The following is a 17,926-nucleotide window of genomic DNA, read 5'->3' as shown; positions in this document are numbered from 1 at the left end:
GCTCCAGAGATCCTATAGAATCAGCTGAAGTCTATTCTGTTGCAACTGTAATGCATTTCAACTTTTCCCCTGCCCAGTCCTGCTTCTCTCACTCCCTTTGAAAGTCTTCCCTAATAAGCCACCTGTACACAAGTTTTCATCTCAGAGTTTGTGTCCAGCTTAAGATTTTCCCCAAACAACTTGGATGCTCCATTAACTTCCTTATCTGACTCTGATTCCGTTTTTCCCCTCTTCCACACTAGATCCAAAGTGATCTGTTAAAAATAATCTGATTATGTCAGGTCTCCACTGAAAGCCCTTCAATAGCTTCTCACTGCTCATATTTATTTGTTTATTTTTAGATAATTTTCATAAGAGTTTATTTGAGCCCTACTGACGACATATGCTGGGGAGCAAGATCTCAAACGCTCCCAGCTTCTCACTGCTCTTAGAATAAAGCCCACATTCTAAACTTGGCCTCCAAGACTCTGCATGATCTGGCACCTGTGGGCTTCTCCACCCTCATCTACCCCCATTCTTCCTACCTTTCCTAGGTTCCACTCTCTGGCCCCATTGGTCTTTTTCAGTTTACTGAACATGTCCACCTCTTTCCTACCCTGCCCTTCTCCGTAGCACTCATCTCAGTTACAATGGTTTGTTTTTAGGTAGGCCCATCCCTAACATGGATTCAAATTTGGATTTTATTTGGAATCCTCAGGATTCCCCAGTAGAATGTGGTGGTGTGGGGAGAGCCAGCTACTGGTCCTCAGGTCCAGCTTTTTTCCCACCCCTGACACCGTCTCGTACTGCAAGGGGCCTCATGTGCACGTATGTGGACCTCTCTGTCTATACATCCTAATTCTGTCCGTAGCCTCCTGCAAACAGCCACCCCTTGGCCACTTGTCAGGTGTAGGGATGTGTGAACGGGTAGTTTGGTCTACCCTTGGGTGGGCAACCCAGGGAAGAGGCCCATGTGGGCCCTAGAAGTGGGCTTTGGGTCGTTTGGGCGGGGAATTCTGGAGTGTGGCCCAGAAGGGGGCTGGGTGTGCACAGAGGAGGCCTGGCTTCCTCACTCCATGGCACATTGCTGGAAGAGCACCAGAGTGGAGCCTCCAAAGCACAGCGCCCAGGGCAGGGGTCACCAATACAATGATGTTTCTGTGTCATCTGTAAGCTCCCCAGAGGCAGGGCTGGTGTCAGTCTGATTTGCTGAGGTATACCTAATGCATAGCACAGTGCCTGGGGTGGAGTAGGTGTCAAGTGAACATTTGTCAAGTGAATGTAAGAGGTAGACCAGGAAAAGGTTTAAGAATTTGTATCTATTACTGAAGATCTAGATACCAAAAGTCAGAACTAGGAATGAGAACAAATCTTACAGGGCTCCAAAAATGGATACAGTGACAGCATCCTGGATTACTGACTCTGTCTCTTCACCTCTCTTTTCTCTTTGTTTCCTACTCCACTTCTCTAGGCTCTTTGCCTGCTTGGCCCTCTTTCCACATGGTCCAGCATCCCTCAGTCCATATCTTTCTACTTTTTCATCCTTTGGCAACTACTCTTTCTTTGTGACCTGACCATCTCTCTGTCTGCTTCTCTGTATTTGTTTTAGTTCTTGGTTCTCAACTTTCCTTTCCTTTGTTTGTTTGTTTCTTTTTTTTTTAATCTACATTTTTCCATTTATTTATTTTATTTTAAAGAAAAAAAATATTTAAAAAATAAATATATTTTTTAATTGATTTCAGAGAGGAAGGGATAGGGAGAGATAGATAGAAACATCAATGATGAGAGAATCATTGATCAGCTGCCTCCTGCATGCCCCTCACTGGGGATCGAGCCCACAGCCAGGGCACGTGCCCTTGGCCGGAATTGAACCTGGGACCTCTTAGTCTGCAGGCCAACGCTCTATCCACTAAGCCAAACCAGCTAGGGCTCCTTTGTTTCTTTCTTCTATCACTTTTGCTCTTCTAGTCATTTGCTCTTATCATCTTTCTTGTTACTCTCACTCCCTTCTTGACCTCCTCCCAGAAGCTTTCCATGGCCTTTTGCCCAACTTCCCATGTGCCTACGTCCCTCTGTCTCCTCGAGTCTAGATCCCTGGGGAGCCCTTGACTTTTTCTGCTCTCTGTCCCAGGTCTATACCCACTGCCCCCTTAGCTAAGTCTTCCTGCCTCTCTTCCTCTGTTCTGTCATTCCTAGAGTCCACCTGGCTTCATCTTTTTCATCCCCATTTTCCCTCCCCAGATGTCCTTGAGCCAATCAGTGTCAGCATTCATCCCCTGTCTCCCCCCCTCCTGACAGAGGACCCATTAACTACCTCCTGGGCCACAGTCTCTCCTTTCCATGTCCTTGGTCCTTTCCTCTGGCCCAGCCCTCAGACTCCTTTTCCTGCTCAGTGTCGCCTGGTCTGAATCCCTAGCAGCTCAACCTGCCTGAGCTTGTTTAGTCTGACTCCTTTAGCCCGTTAGCAGCTTAGCCCTCCCACCTCTCCTTTGAGCCCTCCAGTAAACAAGAGGATCAGTGCAGACCTGACAGCTGCTGAGGGGAGAGGGGCCAAGTGTCTGGCCAGGCCAGACCAGGCATAAAAAAAGGGGGCTGCATTCAACATTTCCATTTCCTTCTTCAACCAGGAAAGTTCTGGGGTCTCTTTCTTGGCTATCTGTTTTAGAGCCACATACTATGGGCATGGGTGAGGGATTCCCTGTCTCTATGGTCCCCATTCTCATTTTGTGGCTTTGTTTCCAGGCCTTGAGCTTTTTGGTTCTTCGACAAAATAGCACTAGATTCAGGCAATCACACTGAGAAGCCTTTCTCCTTGAATAATGGTAATGGTCTCTGCTCCACAAAATAGAGGCTAGGTGTGGGAAGAGAGATGTCATCTGATCTAGGTGTTCTTATATGTGTGTGGAGAACATGGCAGGAAAGAGCGCACACAAAAACACACAAAGGGAAGCTGAATTCCCTGTAGGCATTCTGTAGACCAGTAGTTCTCAAACTTTAGTGTTCATCAAAATTGCCCAGAGGGCTTATTAAAACATAGATATTTTTGGCTCCATCCCCAGAGTTTCTGATTCAGTAGATTTGAAGTAAGGCCAGATAATTTGCATTTTAACAAGTTCCCAGGTGATGCTGCTGATCTGGGGACCACACTTTGAGAACCACTGTCTTAAATCATATGAATCTCCCAACTTTTCAACCAACACCTAAGGCTGGGACTAGATTAATTTTTATAAATTATGATCATTGGGGCTGATGGACACCCATGTCTCTCTTTGGGTTGGGAAATAGGATCTGTTAACCCTATGGGAGGGTTTAGGTGTCCTCAGAAGGTAGGGAATAGCCTTTAACTCATGGAGTTCTATTCCAGTACAGACCCTATTTAAACAGCTTCAGACAGGTTTAACATCTCCTTGGCTAATTCCTAGTATCCCTGTTCCAACTTCTACTCAGGGATGATAGCTCTAAGAGGTGTTAGGGGATTAGGCTGAAAATGTAGGTCACCCACCAACCATCTGGGAACCAGAATGAGTGAGAGAGGAAAAGAGAGGGACAGAATACACACAGAGAAAAGATGAGGAGAAGCAGAGGGCATATGAGGGCAGTCACAAAAGTCTCAGATGGATTGGTGGTGATTAGATTTCAGTGTCCAACATTGGCCTGGAAGGAAGGAGCAGAATTTCCCATTTTTCCTTCTCCTGTTCCTTCTCTGAAGATGGACTGCCTGTCCTGGGGCTGGGTCAGCAAGAGTGAGAAAGACTGAGGATTGGATGGTCAAGTCCTGGAGATTCATCATGAAGAAGATGGCTTCTCTTTCTGATTTGATACCTATGAGGGTCATGAGGCTAGACATAGTGGGAATGAGGCAGGGGGCAGAAATGTGAGGTTTCCTGAAAATAGGAGACACCCAACAGTCCAGGTGAGAGTGGGTTCCAGAGAGCTTGAACTCCCCCAAAACAATGACAAGGGGCTGCAGAGCCTTGGAGGGTGAGGGCACTGGGAGCTGTCTTTTCTAATCCCATACTTTCAGTCACCGAGGGCTGAGGGTTGTGTTCACATGAGGGTGGTGGTCTGTGCCAGGGAGCTGAGAACATGTAAGTCAGACTATCAGTGAGGAGCTTTGTTGGGGAAGATGCCCTCTTTCCTTCCTTGAAAACAGGCATACTTGTTCTCTCCTCTTGTCCCCCCCACCCCCAAGGCCAATGAGATAGTCAAATGATCCCCTTACCTCATTGGCTACAAGCCTAAGGACCACAAATGACCTCAGAGAGCTATCCCTTTAAGAGTGCCCTGTGGGCTCTGTGCCCACAGCCCCTTGTTCTGAGCATAGAGGCACCGGGCCTTGCTCAATGGTGCCTCCAGTCTCTGGGGAAGCTGTGCTTGGCTGGCTCTGACACTGATCACATCACCTCTGCCATCCCTTAAGTGAGTATGCCCTGGGCCTTCCTGGGTGCTGGGCCTCTAACCTAGAGCCTAGAGCCCCCTCCTCTGATACCTGCTGTCTGCTCTCCGTTGTCTATTTTCAGGAATCCTCACATTTCTGTCCCCTGCCTCACTCCTACCCTAACTGGCTCTGTATCCCTCACTGCTATCACATCAGAAACATAAACAAGTCTTCTCACTTATTCTTTCATTTAATTCTCTCTGGACGCTTCTCTCAGTGTCTCACCACCTTCTCCCTGCCCAGAACCAGTTCCTTCAATCTGTGTTTTTGTTCCTGTCTTCTCTGTCCTCTCAAGGGTGAGGAGCTCAATATATAGGGAAACAGCCCTTCCCTGGGATAGGAAGAGAGGCCTTGTCCTTCCTCCCACCTCTCTGGGCAGAGCCTAGATGCGGTTGGAAAGAGGGATTCCTAGGTTTGGGGCATCAAAGTTAAGCCAAACTCTAAGCCTTGTGGGTGAGCACTCCCTGCTTTGCCCCTTCTGGAACTATGGTTGTGGCTGCTGAAATTGGGACCTGAGCTAGGGGGAAACTGGGGTCAGAATGGGGAAGATGATCTGCTCAAGTTCACACAACACAGGGGGTTCTGAATGGAAGAAGGAAAACCAGTCTTGCTTGGTTCTCCTGGGAGAGATTAGCCTTGGGGAAAGATGGTTGCCACCCAGTCCTGATCTTTCTAAAACTGATTCTAAAATCTTTTTTTCCCCTTGGAAAGTCTCTCACCCCTATAAAAGGGGTTGATTAACTCATAGAACAGATGTGCAGTAAGGGTCTTCTATATGCAAGGCATTGGCTTGGGTGCTCTGAGAGATAGAGAGGTATAATAATAGCATTTTATCCTTATTCATGCATTAAAATTCACAGCGTACATGTTTCCCTTTGTCTTAAAATATATACCTACTCTCACAGTTAATTAAGCAAAATTTTTAATTGCTTGGAAATGGAATGATGCCTCTTGAGATGACAGAGCATCTCCGCATGTTCCAGCAGTAGAGTTGGAGCACTGCCATATTCTTCTTGTTTTTCATAAATCCCAGAGGCACCAGTGGGGCCGAGACTGTGCTGTCCTCTTCCTCATGTAAGCTGCTGGTCCCTGGTCAGGAACCTCTGCCACCTGAAAAATTGGCCCCGCGCCCGGAGGTGACTGTGCAGGGAACAGGGCTGCACCATCACCCTGGCTTTCCAGAATTCAGGCTCCAGGGCACTTGGGCTTTGGGGGAGCAGGTTTTGGTGAAGGAGACTGACAGGCAGCCTCCAAGTGCTCCAGATGTCTCCTCTGTTTTGCAGGTGTGCCCCCCCAATCCAGCCCCAGAATGGCACTGCCCCCCAGCCCCCTGGCCATGGAATATGTCAATGACTTTGACTTGATGAAGTTTGAAGTAAAACGGGAACCTTCTGAGGGGCGATCTGGCACCCTCACAGCCTCACTGGGCTCTACACCTTACAGCTCAGTGCCTCCTTCGCCCACTTTCAGTGAGGCAGGCATGCTGGGGGCCACTGAGGGCCCCCGGCCAGGCCTGGAAGAGCTGTATTGGCTGGCCACTTTGCAGCAGCAGCTGGGGGCTGGGGAGGTACTGGGGCTGAGTCCTGAGGAGGCCGTGGAGCTGCTGCAGGGTCAGAACCCAGTCCCTGTTGAGGGACCCCATGGCTATTACCCAGGGAGCTCAGAGGAGACAGGAGCCCAGCATGCCCAGGTGAGTGATCAGTGAGCTGTTTTGCGGGGAGGCAGGGTAAGAGAAGGAGTTCCTGGACTGGGAAAGAGACAGAGGGCAGAAGAAGGGAAGAAGGGCCCTTGAAAGAAATCAGACAGAGAAAACAACGTTCTGCCCCCTCCCTTTTTTCCAAATGGAGAGAAATGAATAGGCTGACCCAGGAGGAAAAGGGAGAAGGTAAGGTTAGAAGAGGACAGAAAAGGCAGAGTTGAGGATTAAAGGGCATCGAGGAGCAGGCGATTACGGCAGGTAAAAAGGGGAGGTAAAAACCATGCGTGGAAAACAGGGAATGGTGTGGAGTCAGGACTATGGGAACGAGAATGAAGCTGGCCTTTTCAAGTCTTCGTGCTACCCCAGCCCCAACCTTCTCAGAAAGGATCGGGACTCATCCTATTAATTATAGACACAGATGGGGGTGTTGAGGGCATTAAGATGTAATCCAAATCCGTTGAGGGTCACAGGGTTGCGGCCTCCAGGAGAGGAGAGCCAGGTGCGTTGGAAAGGTGGGGTCTATCTGGGCATGGGTCCACTGGAGACACGTGGGCCTGGAGTCCGATGCTACGGACCAAACAGGGATCGTCCTGGGCTCAGGTGCATGAGGGGCTTGCTTGACAGTGGGAGGCGGGCGGGGCCCGCAGCGCCGGGCGGGTCTAACGGGGCTCGAGTCCCTGGGCAAGGACCTATGGGAGCCCGGAAGTGTTGGGACCCGGGGCGGGGTCTGGAATGGGAGGTGGAATCAGAGGAAGGGCGAGCACTCAGGTCAAGTCCAGAGCCAGGCGGGGCCAGCCTGGCGTTGGGAACTGAGTGTCCCGGTCGGACCAGGTCTCTACCTCCTCCCTCTGCAGCTGGCCGAGCGCTTTTCTGACGCGGCGCTGGTGTCGATGTCTGTGCGGGAGTTAAACCGACAGCTGCGGGGCTGCGGGCGCGAGGAGGCGCTGCGGCTGAAGCAGAGACGCCGCACGCTGAAGAACCGCGGGTACGCGCAGGCCTGTCGCTCCAAGAGGCTGCAGCAGCGGCGAGGGCTGGAGGCGGAGCGCGCCCGTCTGGCCGCCCAGCTGGAGGCGCTGCGGACCGAGGTGGCCCGCCTGGCCCGGGAGCGCGACCTCTACAAGGCTCGTTGTGACCGGCTGTCCTCCAGCGGCCCCGGGCCCGGGGACCACTCTCACTTCTTCCCCTGAGCCGCTTGGGGCCACGGAGTGGTGGACTAGGTTGGGGTGGGCTCACCACCCAGGAGGCAGCTGTCCCATTCACTAGGTGGTTATTGAGCGCCTTCTGGCGCCAGACACTCCTTTGTATGACCACAGCAATATCCCCAAATTTCCTGGACCCTTAAGGCATGTGCTGAGATTAGATGATGGTCATTTTCTGGGAGAGGGTTCCCCTCCCTTCAAGCGGACCATGCACAGAAACCCTCTACCTTTTGCCCAAATCCACACGACCAGGATACTGAGATCAGCAGGAACCAGTACCAGGCACTGTGTGTGAGTGTGTGTGGGAGATGGGGTGGGTGGGGGGAGGGCAAGGGCGTGGATGATGGCTGAGTGACAGTGCATGGGAGGTGAGGGAGTGGTGTATATTTTAATTAAAGGTTTTCAATCTATAGTGCATTAGGCAGTAATTAGCAACAAGGCTGTATTTTCATTCTGGGGCTTGTAACCTCCCCATTTAGGATTATTGCATTTTCAAGATTTTAATTTCCATTAGCAAGACAGACTAGGAATTTTATCCAAGAGGCTTTCCTCCTACCCAACACAGTGGCTTCCAGGGCCCAGAGCTGCAAAGGCCCGAGGAGCTCTGGGGGTGGTTACTGGGGGCTGGGAGGGAACCCTGGGCAGGAGTCTGGAGACCCGGGTGCTCCAGCTCTGCCAAGGATACCACCGAAATCTTGAGCAAATCATTTGCTCCCTGGGTCTTGGTTACCTCATCTAACCCTCATTCGGGCTGGATGACTTCTGTCACCTTTCCAGTTCCAGCACCCTTAGTGTGGGAGTCCAGGGGTCTCCCCAAGACAACCTCACCAAAGGGACTTCCTGTCCTGCTCCAGCTGCCTGGCTGCAGCCTACGCAGTGGAGGAGCCCACGCACTGGTCCTCGGCTGCTCCCTGCAGGCTGCCTTGACCTCCAGATCTACACAAGATGACCCTGCTACCTCCGGCCTTTCTGAGGGCTGAGGTGAGACTTGCCCCAGCATGACAAGGAGCTGAGAGTGCAGCTTTTGTGAATTAAACTTGAAGTCCAGACAGAACTCTATGCTACTGGCTAATGTTCTTGTAATTTAGAAGTGTTCATTCTTTATCCTTGCTCCAGACGTGTGTGTGTGTGTGTGTGTGTGTGTGTGTGAAGAGAGAGAGAGAGAGAGAGAGAGAGAGAGAGAGAGAGGAGCGAGAGAGACAGAGACTGGGAAGCCCCCACCTGGGCTGAGTGGTGCTTTTCAGTTCTGGAGGCCCAATAAAAATTGGGTGGAGGCGTGGGGACTGGGCCAGATGGAGCCTCGCGCTCCCACCACTACTGCACAGACGCTCAGGAGCATCAGTGACTAGCCTGAGGTCTCACAGTTGCTATGGTAATCCAGCCCTCTGCTTCAGCAGCCTATGGTGAGAGTGGGTGGGGGACATGGGCAGGTCAGAGGCATTGAACTGGGAGCAGCAACCTCACCAGCTACTGTCATAGGTCCTCTAGGTGACGTAATAAATGGGAGAAGCAGTCAGGCAAGGGGGAAGAAACTGTCATATGTCTCTCTTCCTTTCTGCCCCCTCCAACCATCCCTTCCCCAGCTGTCTCTTCCCATCCCAGTTCTTGTTACCGCCCCCCCCCCCTCCTCTAGCCCAGCTTGTCCCTCCTCCACTCAGGAGCCTGCAATGGAGGCCTCTCTTTCATCTCCCCCAGGATTTCTTTCTTTTCTCCTCTTCTTTTCCCACCACTGGCTAATGGCTACGGCAATGGCTGGCTCATGGCACCGTTAGCCTCTCCTCCTTCACCCCCTTCCACACACATCATTGAAGGAAGAGGAGCCCAGCTATTCTTCCTTCATTCTGGATCTCACACATGTCTTACCTGCTCTCTGAAGCTGCAGTCCAGACCTACTACTGTTCTTGCACACTTTACTTTACCGGCTGAGGCACGCCCACGGGCAGAGATGCCCATCCACAAGTGTCTCTGGGTCACCACATGAGGGTCACTCAGATATATTCCACACAGAAATTGCACACTAGTGGTTGGTAGTATGTGCACTTTAGTCAGATGGGCCTGGGCTCAACTTTAAGGGCTCCTGGTTCTTCTTTGGCTAAACAATAATGGGTCCTGCTATTGTGAATGTTATTAAGAGTACACAGCTGGACTACCTGAACCATTAAGGCCACGCTCATGGAAAAATCAGGGATGTGCAGTCATGAGCACACACATGCATTCGAACAACTAGGAAAACCAGGCAGCACAGACCTTAGATGTCCCTTCTGTATTCTTAGTTCACTAGCAGACCTCCTGCCCTCCTTCATTCCCCACACACCCCTTCTGGGCCTCACCCCACAGCTGTGAGGGGGCTGGAGTTCCACCCCTTGGGCTCAGCTGGGATTCTCTGGAGACAGCTGTAAAGAGGCATTAGCCTGCCCCCTTGACAGCCCCTTATTACCTTCCCCATCTCCAACAATTAACCCCCATGGTGCCTGGCCTCCCCCCGCCCCCAGCCCGGGATTGGGAGGTGAGGATAGGGGCTCCTCAGATCTCCTTGGCACATAGTTGGGGTGAGAGTGTAGAGACATGTGACTGCCTGGTGAACTCTGGCCCAGTTTTTGAAAGGTGCTGGTTCTTAATGGCATTTGTGGGTGCTACAGACTGCCCAGTGGGCATCTGAGACATGATGGGTAGAGGCTGAGGTGCTAAGACTGGTTCCCTTTATTAACGGCCAGAAAGTCAGGATCACTGAAGAGCGTCCGTGAGGGGCCACAAGACTATGGGGCCTGGAGAGAGGGGGCAGGGCGCTCCACTCACTTCCAGGACCCCGGGGGCACAGCTGATCCAAGAGGGAGAGGCACTGGTCACTCGAGTCACAAGGGTCAGGACAGGCACCTGAGAGAGAGTGGGATCGTCATCAGCACCCTCCTCTACACCATACCTGGCCGAGATGGGCTCCACCGAGCCCCACGCTGCACCCCCTAGTTAGAGTCCACTCCTTCGGGCCCCCAGGACTCACTGAGAGGCTGAGGGAGTGTCCGTCCGGTGGGAGGCAATCACGGGCTAGGGCTGGGAGTCGTGGCAGGCGTGCAGGGCCTGGGCGCCCCCGGGCTGATGCCCTGGCTGGCGTAGTACTCCACCACCTGCCGAGGCACCTCAGCCAGGACGCACTTAGCCAGCGCGGAAGGTGCGGCCTGCGGGGGGGGGGGGGGGGGGGTCGTGGCAGTGGTTGTTAGGAACCCAAGCCTAAGGGGCGGGGGCAGGGGTGGGCAGGGCTTCGGAGTGACCGGCGGGGCTCTAGCATCCTTCTCAGGACATCCGCCTGGTGGGACAACCAGGCCAGGTTTGGGTTGGTGAGGAGCTGTGGAGTCCTGCTGGGAGGGCGCATCGGACACTCACATCCTTGAAGTCCCGGAAGGGAACGAATTGGACGATGTCGCGGGCCGCGGGCACCCCTCGAGGGCAGCGCAAGGGACCCTCGTCGCCATCCAGCAGCCGCATGTCAGAGAAGTCAGCATTGCCCACGCCCACGATGATGATGGACATGGGCAGGCGGGAAGCGCGCACGATGGCGGCGCGGGTCTCGGCCATGTCGCTTACCACACCGTCTGTGAGCACCAGCAGCACCGAGTACTTCTGCGGTGGAGGGGAGGGAGGGAGGTAAGCCTCGGTATGCAGCGGCGCTGGCACCTGCCCCACGCCCAGGCCCTGCCCCCGCCCCACCCAAGAGCACCGGGCAGAGTCTGGGTGCCTGCTTCCTCTCCTCACCGTGGCTTGGCCGGTGCTCTGCTCCCGCTGGGCTGGCTCGGCCACGCGGTTGATGATGGGGGCCACGTTGGTGGGGCCATAGAGCTGGATCTGGGGCAGGCAGCGGCGGTAGGAGGTGATGACCCCCGAGATCTCTGTGGGCAGAGGTGAGGCTTTCAGAGATTAGCAGGGAGCCCTTCCTGACACCCCTGAAAGCCAGGAGGTGTCCTGTTCCCCGCCCCTCCCAGTTTCTCAGTAAGAAGGCGAGTTGGATGGTCCAGGCACTGGGGCAGTTGGGTGGGTAGAGGCTGGGCCCGGGTCTGGACGTCTTACCAAATGAACCCAGGCAATGAATGGGTAAAGGGTCGGGGAGCTGGGCCCATGGGAATGCAGTCTGTGCTTTGTCGTGGGGTGTACAGGAGTGTGCAGCAAGCTGTATTGTGGGGGCTGGTGGGAGCATCCCCTCTTACCTTCACATTCAGGATTTTCCGGGTCAAAGTTGATAGCAAAGTCATGGGACACCTATGAGAACAGCAAGGGGATCATTCCTTCCTGTCTCACTCTCCCACCAGCTCCTCCCGTCTCTTGGCACCCAGCCTACCTCGAAGTTGGGAGGGATCCGAGCCCCAAAGCCAAACGCTGGGAACCGCTTATCACTGGGGAGAAGAAAAGGCTGTAGGGCCCATCGGGCAGAGCCTCCCTGCCTGTCTCCGGCCCTGCCCCCACCTCTTTTACCTGTCATAGTCTTGGCAGATGCCTCCCACTGCTCGCAGGGCCTGCAAGTAGTGGTTGGGCTGGCGAGGGCTGAGGCAGTGTAGGGACTGGCTGCTCCTCGGGTCCCCGTTGGAGGCTGTGAAGTCAATGGCCACCTGGTGGAGGTGGGGAAAGGCGCCTGCTACAACCTTGAGAGCCAACAGAGAGGCTAGGCCAGTGCTAGTGTCTGTAGGGAGGACTAAGGTGAATCTGGGTGAGCCCACAGGTAGCATCATCATAGAGCGGGGCGAGGGGTACGAGATGACAATGCTAGGCTCGTGAGAGGCCTAAGTAGGGCAGAGGGCATTCTGGGTTCCTTCCGTTCACTGTGGGCTTAGCCCTTCCCTCTTATCCGTGTCCCCATCCCCTGGGCATTTACCGTGAAGCTGATCTGGCAGCCGCCCATGATGTAATCCAGAAATGTGTGTACCTTTTCCACCTGGCGGAGGCAGGGGAGGTAAGGTGGAGGGGTAGTCCTTTGGGGAGGGAGCTAGGTGGGGCTTCTGTGGGGGAAGTGGAGGAACCAGAGCGTTTGAGATGGAAGTTGGCAGTGGTATGGGGCAAGGGTTTTCAGTTCCCAGAGGCAAAGGAAGAGTTGAATGTGAGGTTGCAGTGGGGCTCAGGGCTGGGGCAGGGCTTGAGGCCGGCACTGGGATTTACCGTGCACTGGGCCAGAACTACAGTCCCCGAGCTCTTGTAGTTCTTCTTCTTGTCCCGATACTTGGGGTTGATGCAGTCCCACTGCATCTAGACCCCACATTCCCCAAAAGCCCAGGTCACAATTCCATCAGGTGACCCCCCTCCACCCCTTCCAGCAAAGCCTCCCAGAGCAAGACCTCCATGGCTCAGTCCCTAGGGTGATGCTGAAGATGCATGGTGGCCTCTTCACCATCACCCTCAGGATTTTCCCAGAGGTATTGGGGGGGGGGGGTCCTAGGGGAGGGGTCTTTGTGACACCTCTTGTCCAGGATTTGCTGTTCCTTCCTGCATCTCCTGGAAGGTGCTGGTGAACTCTCCAATGAAGTCATGTTTCCCACTTGAGTCATAGTCATACACCAGGAACTGAGAAGGCGGGGGGGGGGGGGGGTCAGGGTCAGGGATGCTTTGCAGTGGTTCCTGGGGCCAGGGGGAGGGACTCAGGGAGGCAGGGGGTCTAACAGTCTCTAGGGCCAAAAAGAAGAACTCAACCTGCCCAGAGAGGCCATTTGCTGAGAACTTCACTCTTTGGCTCAGTCTGGCAGGGACTTTGGCTTCTGATAAAAGGCACACATGTAGGCACACATGTAGGCACACGGAGCTGTGACAGGTTCTGTACCCCACAGTGGGGGAGAGGAAGGGAGCTTGCTACACTCAGGGGGAAGGTCTCAGGCAGAGACTGGATGCTTCAGTGGGCTGCCCTTGCTTGGTGGGGGCTTCACCTTGAGAGGCCGGTGGATGTCACAGCTGCACAGGGAGTGCAGGGACAGGCGGAACGGCTCCCAGCTGGGGTTCAGGTTGTTCTTCACCACCTTGGAGAGGCACCAGAGAGCCGGTCACCTCCTATCTAGGTTTCCCTACTCTGCTCCTCCTCCCTCCTTCCCCACAGCCCCAGGCACCGACCTCGGTCCTCCAGACCAGCTGTTCACTCTGGTCCTCGTTGGTCTTATAGATCTCTATGAAAGGGTCAGATTTGCTGAACAGATCCTGGGGACACAGGGGGAAAGGCCCATGAGCCTGGTGAGGTGTGCAGGGGGAAGCGGCTAACACAAAGAAGGGAACAGTGCCGGGACTCTGGGATTTGTCTTGAGTGGGGGGCCTGGACGCTGGGATGTTAACCTTGTTGTCCAGCTTGTGGGCTCTGAAGGTGAGCTGCACGTAGTCGTTGGTGCCAGACACCTCCTCAGCGACAATCTGCAAGGGGAACACAAGGGGCAGGACTCCCCTCATCCCCCTCCCACAAGGGCCACCCTGTGCCCTTTCCTTTAAGTGGGGGCCAGTCCTGGGCATGATGTCACCATGGACGTCCATGCAGGGGCATGGAATGCCCTGTCCAAGGGTGAGTATGGGTGACCTTGCCTACCGTGATGGTGGACTTGCCCGCAGTCTTCCCATTCTTCAGCAGCAATGGCTTAGTGACCTTGGTTTGTGACACAATCTGGAGATGGAGGCGGAGGGAGACCCGGCTGTGAGGCCCCACCTGCCTCGGCCAGGGTATAAGGCACAGGGGTGATAAGTTGGGCTAAGGTTGGACTGTGACCCCCATTGTTTAGATGAGGAAACTAAGGCTCAGAGAGGTTAAGTATCTTGCCCAAGGCTGCACAGCCAGTGAATGGCGGAGATGGAGGTCCAAGCCTGGAATGAACTAGCCCTAGAGCTCATGCTCTCTGTTAATTTGGGTTTCAGAGAGGAAGGCGGAAGCTGGTGGGGGTGGGGTGGGAATGCAGACCTGGCCCAGGGTGCACTCTGTAGAGCCAAGGAAGGTGTCATTGCTGGGGCCGGTGGCTCCGTCCTCGGCATCAAACACGTGGAACTGCAGGGGCTGCTTTTCTTCAAAAAAGTACTCAAGGGCCAGCACCCGGGAGAAGACGGGGCTGGAGCAGGAGCGCAGCACCTCTGTGCGCTCCACCTGCGGCAGGAGGGGTGCGGGCCCTCTGGGAACCCAGGTACTTTCCCCTGGACCCCCCACCCTGCCAGCGTTCCTTGGGCTGGCACCCCCCCAGCGACTAGCTCTTCCCTCCCTAGGTTGACCCTCACCCCCCCTCCTCCCCCCCCAGCTCAGGGTGCTGCCAGCTCACTAGACCTTCAGCCCTCTGGGGCTCTCATAAGGCCTTCCACTGCCCGTGGGGCCATCTCAGGCCCCTCTGTAACTCTGGGCTTTAGAAACTATAAATGATTTGTGTTTGTAACGATGGCACACCCTTCACCAAGGTGACCCACCCAGCCTGGAAGAGGCCCCTCAGGGTCTTCACTTTCCCCTGTGAGGCCTTTGTGGCCTCCACCCAGCCTCCCTCCTTCCAGGCCTGAGTTGCTCTCACCTCCACCCACTGCTCGTCAGAGTAGAGCTTGAGCAGCACGCAGGGGTGCGGCTTGGTGAGTGTGTCTCGGTCCAAGAGGCCATGGCAGGACACCCGAAGCTCCACCCGCGAGGCCCCCAGTGTCATGGCTGGGGGCTCAGGCACCCATCCCATCTCAGGGTCCGACATGTCACTGTGGGGACAGAGCAGATGGCCTGGATACTGGAAAGGGAACACCTGCCATGGGAGGGGGTCTATCTTCTGGAAGCCCTGGCCCTGTTTCCCGAGGCGCGGGACCCCCTGGACCTCCTGGACCTCCTGTTTCCCCTGCCTTCTCTGGGCTCGGCTTCCCTTGGAGCTCTGAGCAGAGGAGGGCGGAGGACCTGAGCCTCCCACACCTGCACAGCCCTGTGCTTCTGTCACCCCTTCTGGCCTGGTACGTACGGAAGGGCTGGACAGGGCTAAAGGTTGGGGGGGTTCCTGGCAGTCTTGGTTCCTAGGCCATCGATTGATCCACACTTTTTGCTGCCTCAGCACCTTCTGCTGTTCCCAACTGATGTCTGAGCCAGCGCAGCACTCAGTCTTGGCCCCAGGGAGATAAACTGGGGCAAGGGGGGTGGGGAAGGGGGTGGATGGGCCCCCGGAAGTCTGAAGAGGATGGGCCTCAGGAATGGAGCTGCAGTGGGCGGGAGGGGGCAGGGTGAAAGGTGCCCTGGGCTGTCCCTATTTATCTCCCCCCACTCACTTCGCAGTTGGCTGGTGGGAAGGGAGGGTGGTGGGCATGGGGAGCTGGAGGCAGAGCCCTGAGCCTGCTGAGAGCGCCTCCAGGCTCCTGGCAGGGGCTCCCACTATGACAACTCTCACTTTCCTCCCCCCCTCCCCTGTTCTCACACTTCTTGGCAGCGCCGGCAGTGTCTCTTAGCGACGCGATTTTTGGGGAGCTGCGGCCCCCTCCATGCTGCCCGTGGGATGCACGCACGCCACCTTCCCCCAGCAGTGGTACCAAGCCTCGGGCAGCGGCAGGCAGGGGTACGCTGGCCCAAGTTCATGGCCGGTCAGTTCATCTATCTGTATCTGTCCACGTCTCAGGGTGAGGCTGTCTGATCTCATGTCGTGGTTCTGCCAGCGAGTGTGCATTGGTGTGTCTGAATGCTCCCAGCTTGTGTGTCTGTCCCCTGGTCCTGTGTCTGTCTCCAGGAGGGTGTGACAGTTCCTGCAGGCACCTCCCTCAGAACGGGACCCTTCTCTGGCTGGGTACCCCCTCCCCACAGCCTGTGCTTTCCGGATCTGTGAGGGAGGGTCTGGATTGCAGGGGTCTCTGCCTTCTAGCCACCAGTCTCCTGGTTCTTGCAGGTCCCCTGAGAAGGGCAAGGGCATGTGATAGTGAGGGGATCCGGCAGAACCGGAGACTTCTCTGGGGGCTGGGGGAGATGCTATCACAGAGACTGGGCCGGGCAGGGCCGGGCAGGGCTGGGCTAGGCTAGGGAGGAAGGGGAGGCTCACCTGGGCTCTAGCTGGGGGTTCCTCTCTCCGGCTCTGGCCCCGGCCTTGACTCCTTTTCTTCTCCAGCCGCTGGCGCCAGCTCCGGCTCTGGCTCTGCTGCTATTTATGGGGCCGGGATGGGGAGGGGAGGTGGCAGCACCAGCTCCCCCCTCACCCTCCCTCCAGTTGGGAGGGAGAAGAGGAGAGGGGCAGGGACACTGCCTGGGAAGGAGCCACAGATCTCGGGGAGGAGGGTGGGCTGGAGGTGGCTCAGAGGCAGGACCTCCACAGACACAATGACACACATCTTCTCCTTCACACCACACCCACACCCAGCATCACAGAGATGCTCACACATTCACACCGGGAAGTGATGGAGACACGCACCCACAACCCACAGGCTCACACATATCTTGACACGCACAGACGCCAGCACGTAAACTCTCTGTGACACCACGACAGTTATAGCCCCACAGACACACACAGGGAAACACACCCAGTCTCACGACACTCTCCACATCATCCTCGTTAAGGATATTTGCGCATATGAAAGAACGCTGGCTATCCTCGTCACTCACACACACTCACTCATACCAGCCCGAATACAGCAGAATGGAGATCTTCACGTGCTCCTTAAAAACCACTCTGAACCTCGGAGCTCTGAGCATGAGATTCAGTGTCCCAGCCACCCTTAACAGGGAGGCACAAGGTCATGGACGCAATTGCTTAAGGGCATGCAGTCTCACATTCTGGTCACACAACCAACCGCCTGAAGACGGGGCTGCCAGGGGGATGTGCCGAAGGACTGATTCCAGAGGCATCTTCCCAGTGCCCACCATTCACAGTCCCCCAACCCGAGATTCCTCGTGGGAGGGGCCAAACCATGCACAGATCTTGAGGAGAGATTAGTCATTCCCTAGTGAGACCAGGGGAAGTGAGCAGTTGCCTGGGAGCTGCCTGCCCCACGTGAAGACATCTGGGTCCATGGCGATGGTGGTCTGGGATGAGTGGGCAAGGAGGTTCCCCCGAGCACCTTCACCTTCAGCCCCTAAGCGGGCAGCCATTCACTGACAGCTCGTGGGTGCCAGGCACTGTGCCAGGGGCTGGGCTGTAAGGTGATTGGGACACAGCTCCTGGCCCTGGGGGAGGTGTGTGTGTAGAACAGACAACCTCACAGACAGAGGTGATAAGCCAATACACAAGTGCCATTAAGTGTGTCAGGTGCAAAGGCATGGATCCGGTCAGGATGCAGCGGGCCGCAAAGAGGGAGGGTTCCACGGGATGAGCCGGGGGAGGGCAGCGGGAAGGGCTTCACAGAGGGCGAGGCTCTTGAGCTGGAGTCTTGAAGGCTAAGCCGGTATTTGGCAGCACACCAATGGGAAAAATTAATTTAATCATCAATCTCCTCACACCATAGACGCTTCTGTTCACCTTCAGGCCGCTTTACTGCTGAGATTTCTGACTATTGATGGTGCCCGTAGGATGGCACACCATCTAATTCCACCATTAGCGAGCCTGCCTGTGTGTAACACACACACACACACACACACACACACACACACACACACATATACACACATATACACACACACACATACACACACACATACACACACACACACATACACACACACACACACACACACACATACACACA

General features: G+C 55.1%; 2 protein-coding genes across 3 annotated transcripts; one reads left to right on the top strand and one right to left on the bottom strand.

The window, feature by feature from the left end:
- Window positions 1-5,726: 5,726 nt before the first annotated feature.
- NRL (neural retina leucine zipper) lies at window positions 5,727-7,444 on the top strand. Of its 2 annotated transcripts, none has more exons than XM_054715605.1 (2): window positions 5,727-5,792; window positions 6,971-7,444. In XM_054715605.1, exons 1-2 carry the CDS (start codon window positions 5,727-5,729, stop codon window positions 7,301-7,303), a joined length of 399 nt encoding a protein of 132 aa, XP_054571580.1. In that variant the 3' UTR covers window positions 7,304-7,444. The 2 variants fall into 2 exon arrangements, with proteins under 2 accessions (XP_054571580.1, XP_027991021.2); XM_028135220.2 differs by having other exon boundaries at window positions 5,727-6,107.
- A 2,906-nt stretch (window positions 7,445-10,350) lies between these two features.
- CPNE6 (copine 6) lies at window positions 10,351-16,400 on the bottom strand. The gene is made up of 16 exons (XM_008158478.3): window positions 16,291-16,400; window positions 14,809-14,980; window positions 14,220-14,399; window positions 13,854-13,928; window positions 13,610-13,684; window positions 13,394-13,477; window positions 13,213-13,302; window positions 12,752-12,856; window positions 12,455-12,541; window positions 12,174-12,233; window positions 11,777-11,910; window positions 11,643-11,697; window positions 11,512-11,563; window positions 11,063-11,196; window positions 10,694-10,930; window positions 10,351-10,488 (listed from the first exon to the last, which is right to left on the bottom strand). The coding sequence occupies exons 2-16, from the start codon at window positions 14,974-14,976 to the stop codon at window positions 10,351-10,353; spliced, it is 1,674 nt and encodes a 557-aa protein (XP_008156700.1). The 5' UTR covers window positions 14,977-14,980; window positions 16,291-16,400.
- Window positions 16,401-17,926: the final 1,526 nt, after the last annotated feature.

This window comes from Eptesicus fuscus, chromosome 5 (assembly GCF_027574615.1).
Source record: "Eptesicus fuscus isolate TK198812 chromosome 5, DD_ASM_mEF_20220401, whole genome shotgun sequence".
NCBI classification, from domain to species: domain Eukaryota; kingdom Metazoa; phylum Chordata; class Mammalia; order Chiroptera; family Vespertilionidae; genus Eptesicus; species Eptesicus fuscus.
The sequence above is the reverse complement of the archived record's forward strand: the minus strand, read 5'-3'. Positions and strand labels throughout refer to the sequence as shown.

Bases quoted from the DNA above. Each gene is read 5' to 3' on its own strand.
- NRL (XM_028135220.2), top strand. From the start codon at position 5,727: ATGGCACTGCCCCCCAGCCCCCTGGCCATGGAATATGTCAATGACTTT. The intron at 6,108-6,970 runs GTGAGTGATCAG...CTCCCTCTGCAG, and splicing joins CAGGAGCCCAGCATGCCCAG to CTGGCCGAGCGCTTTTCTGA.
- CPNE6 (XM_008158478.3), bottom strand. From the start codon at position 14,976: ATGTCGGACCCTGAGATGGGATGGGTGCCTGAGCCCCCAGCCATGACA. The intron at 12,542-12,751 runs GTGTCACAAAGA...TGTGGGGTCTAG, and splicing joins CAGCAAATCCTGGACAAGAG to ATGCAGTGGGACTGCATCAA. The intron at 10,489-10,693 runs GTGAGTGTCCGA...CCCCCCCCGCAG, and splicing joins CCTTCCGGGACTTCAAGGAT to GCCGCACCTTCCGCGCTGGC.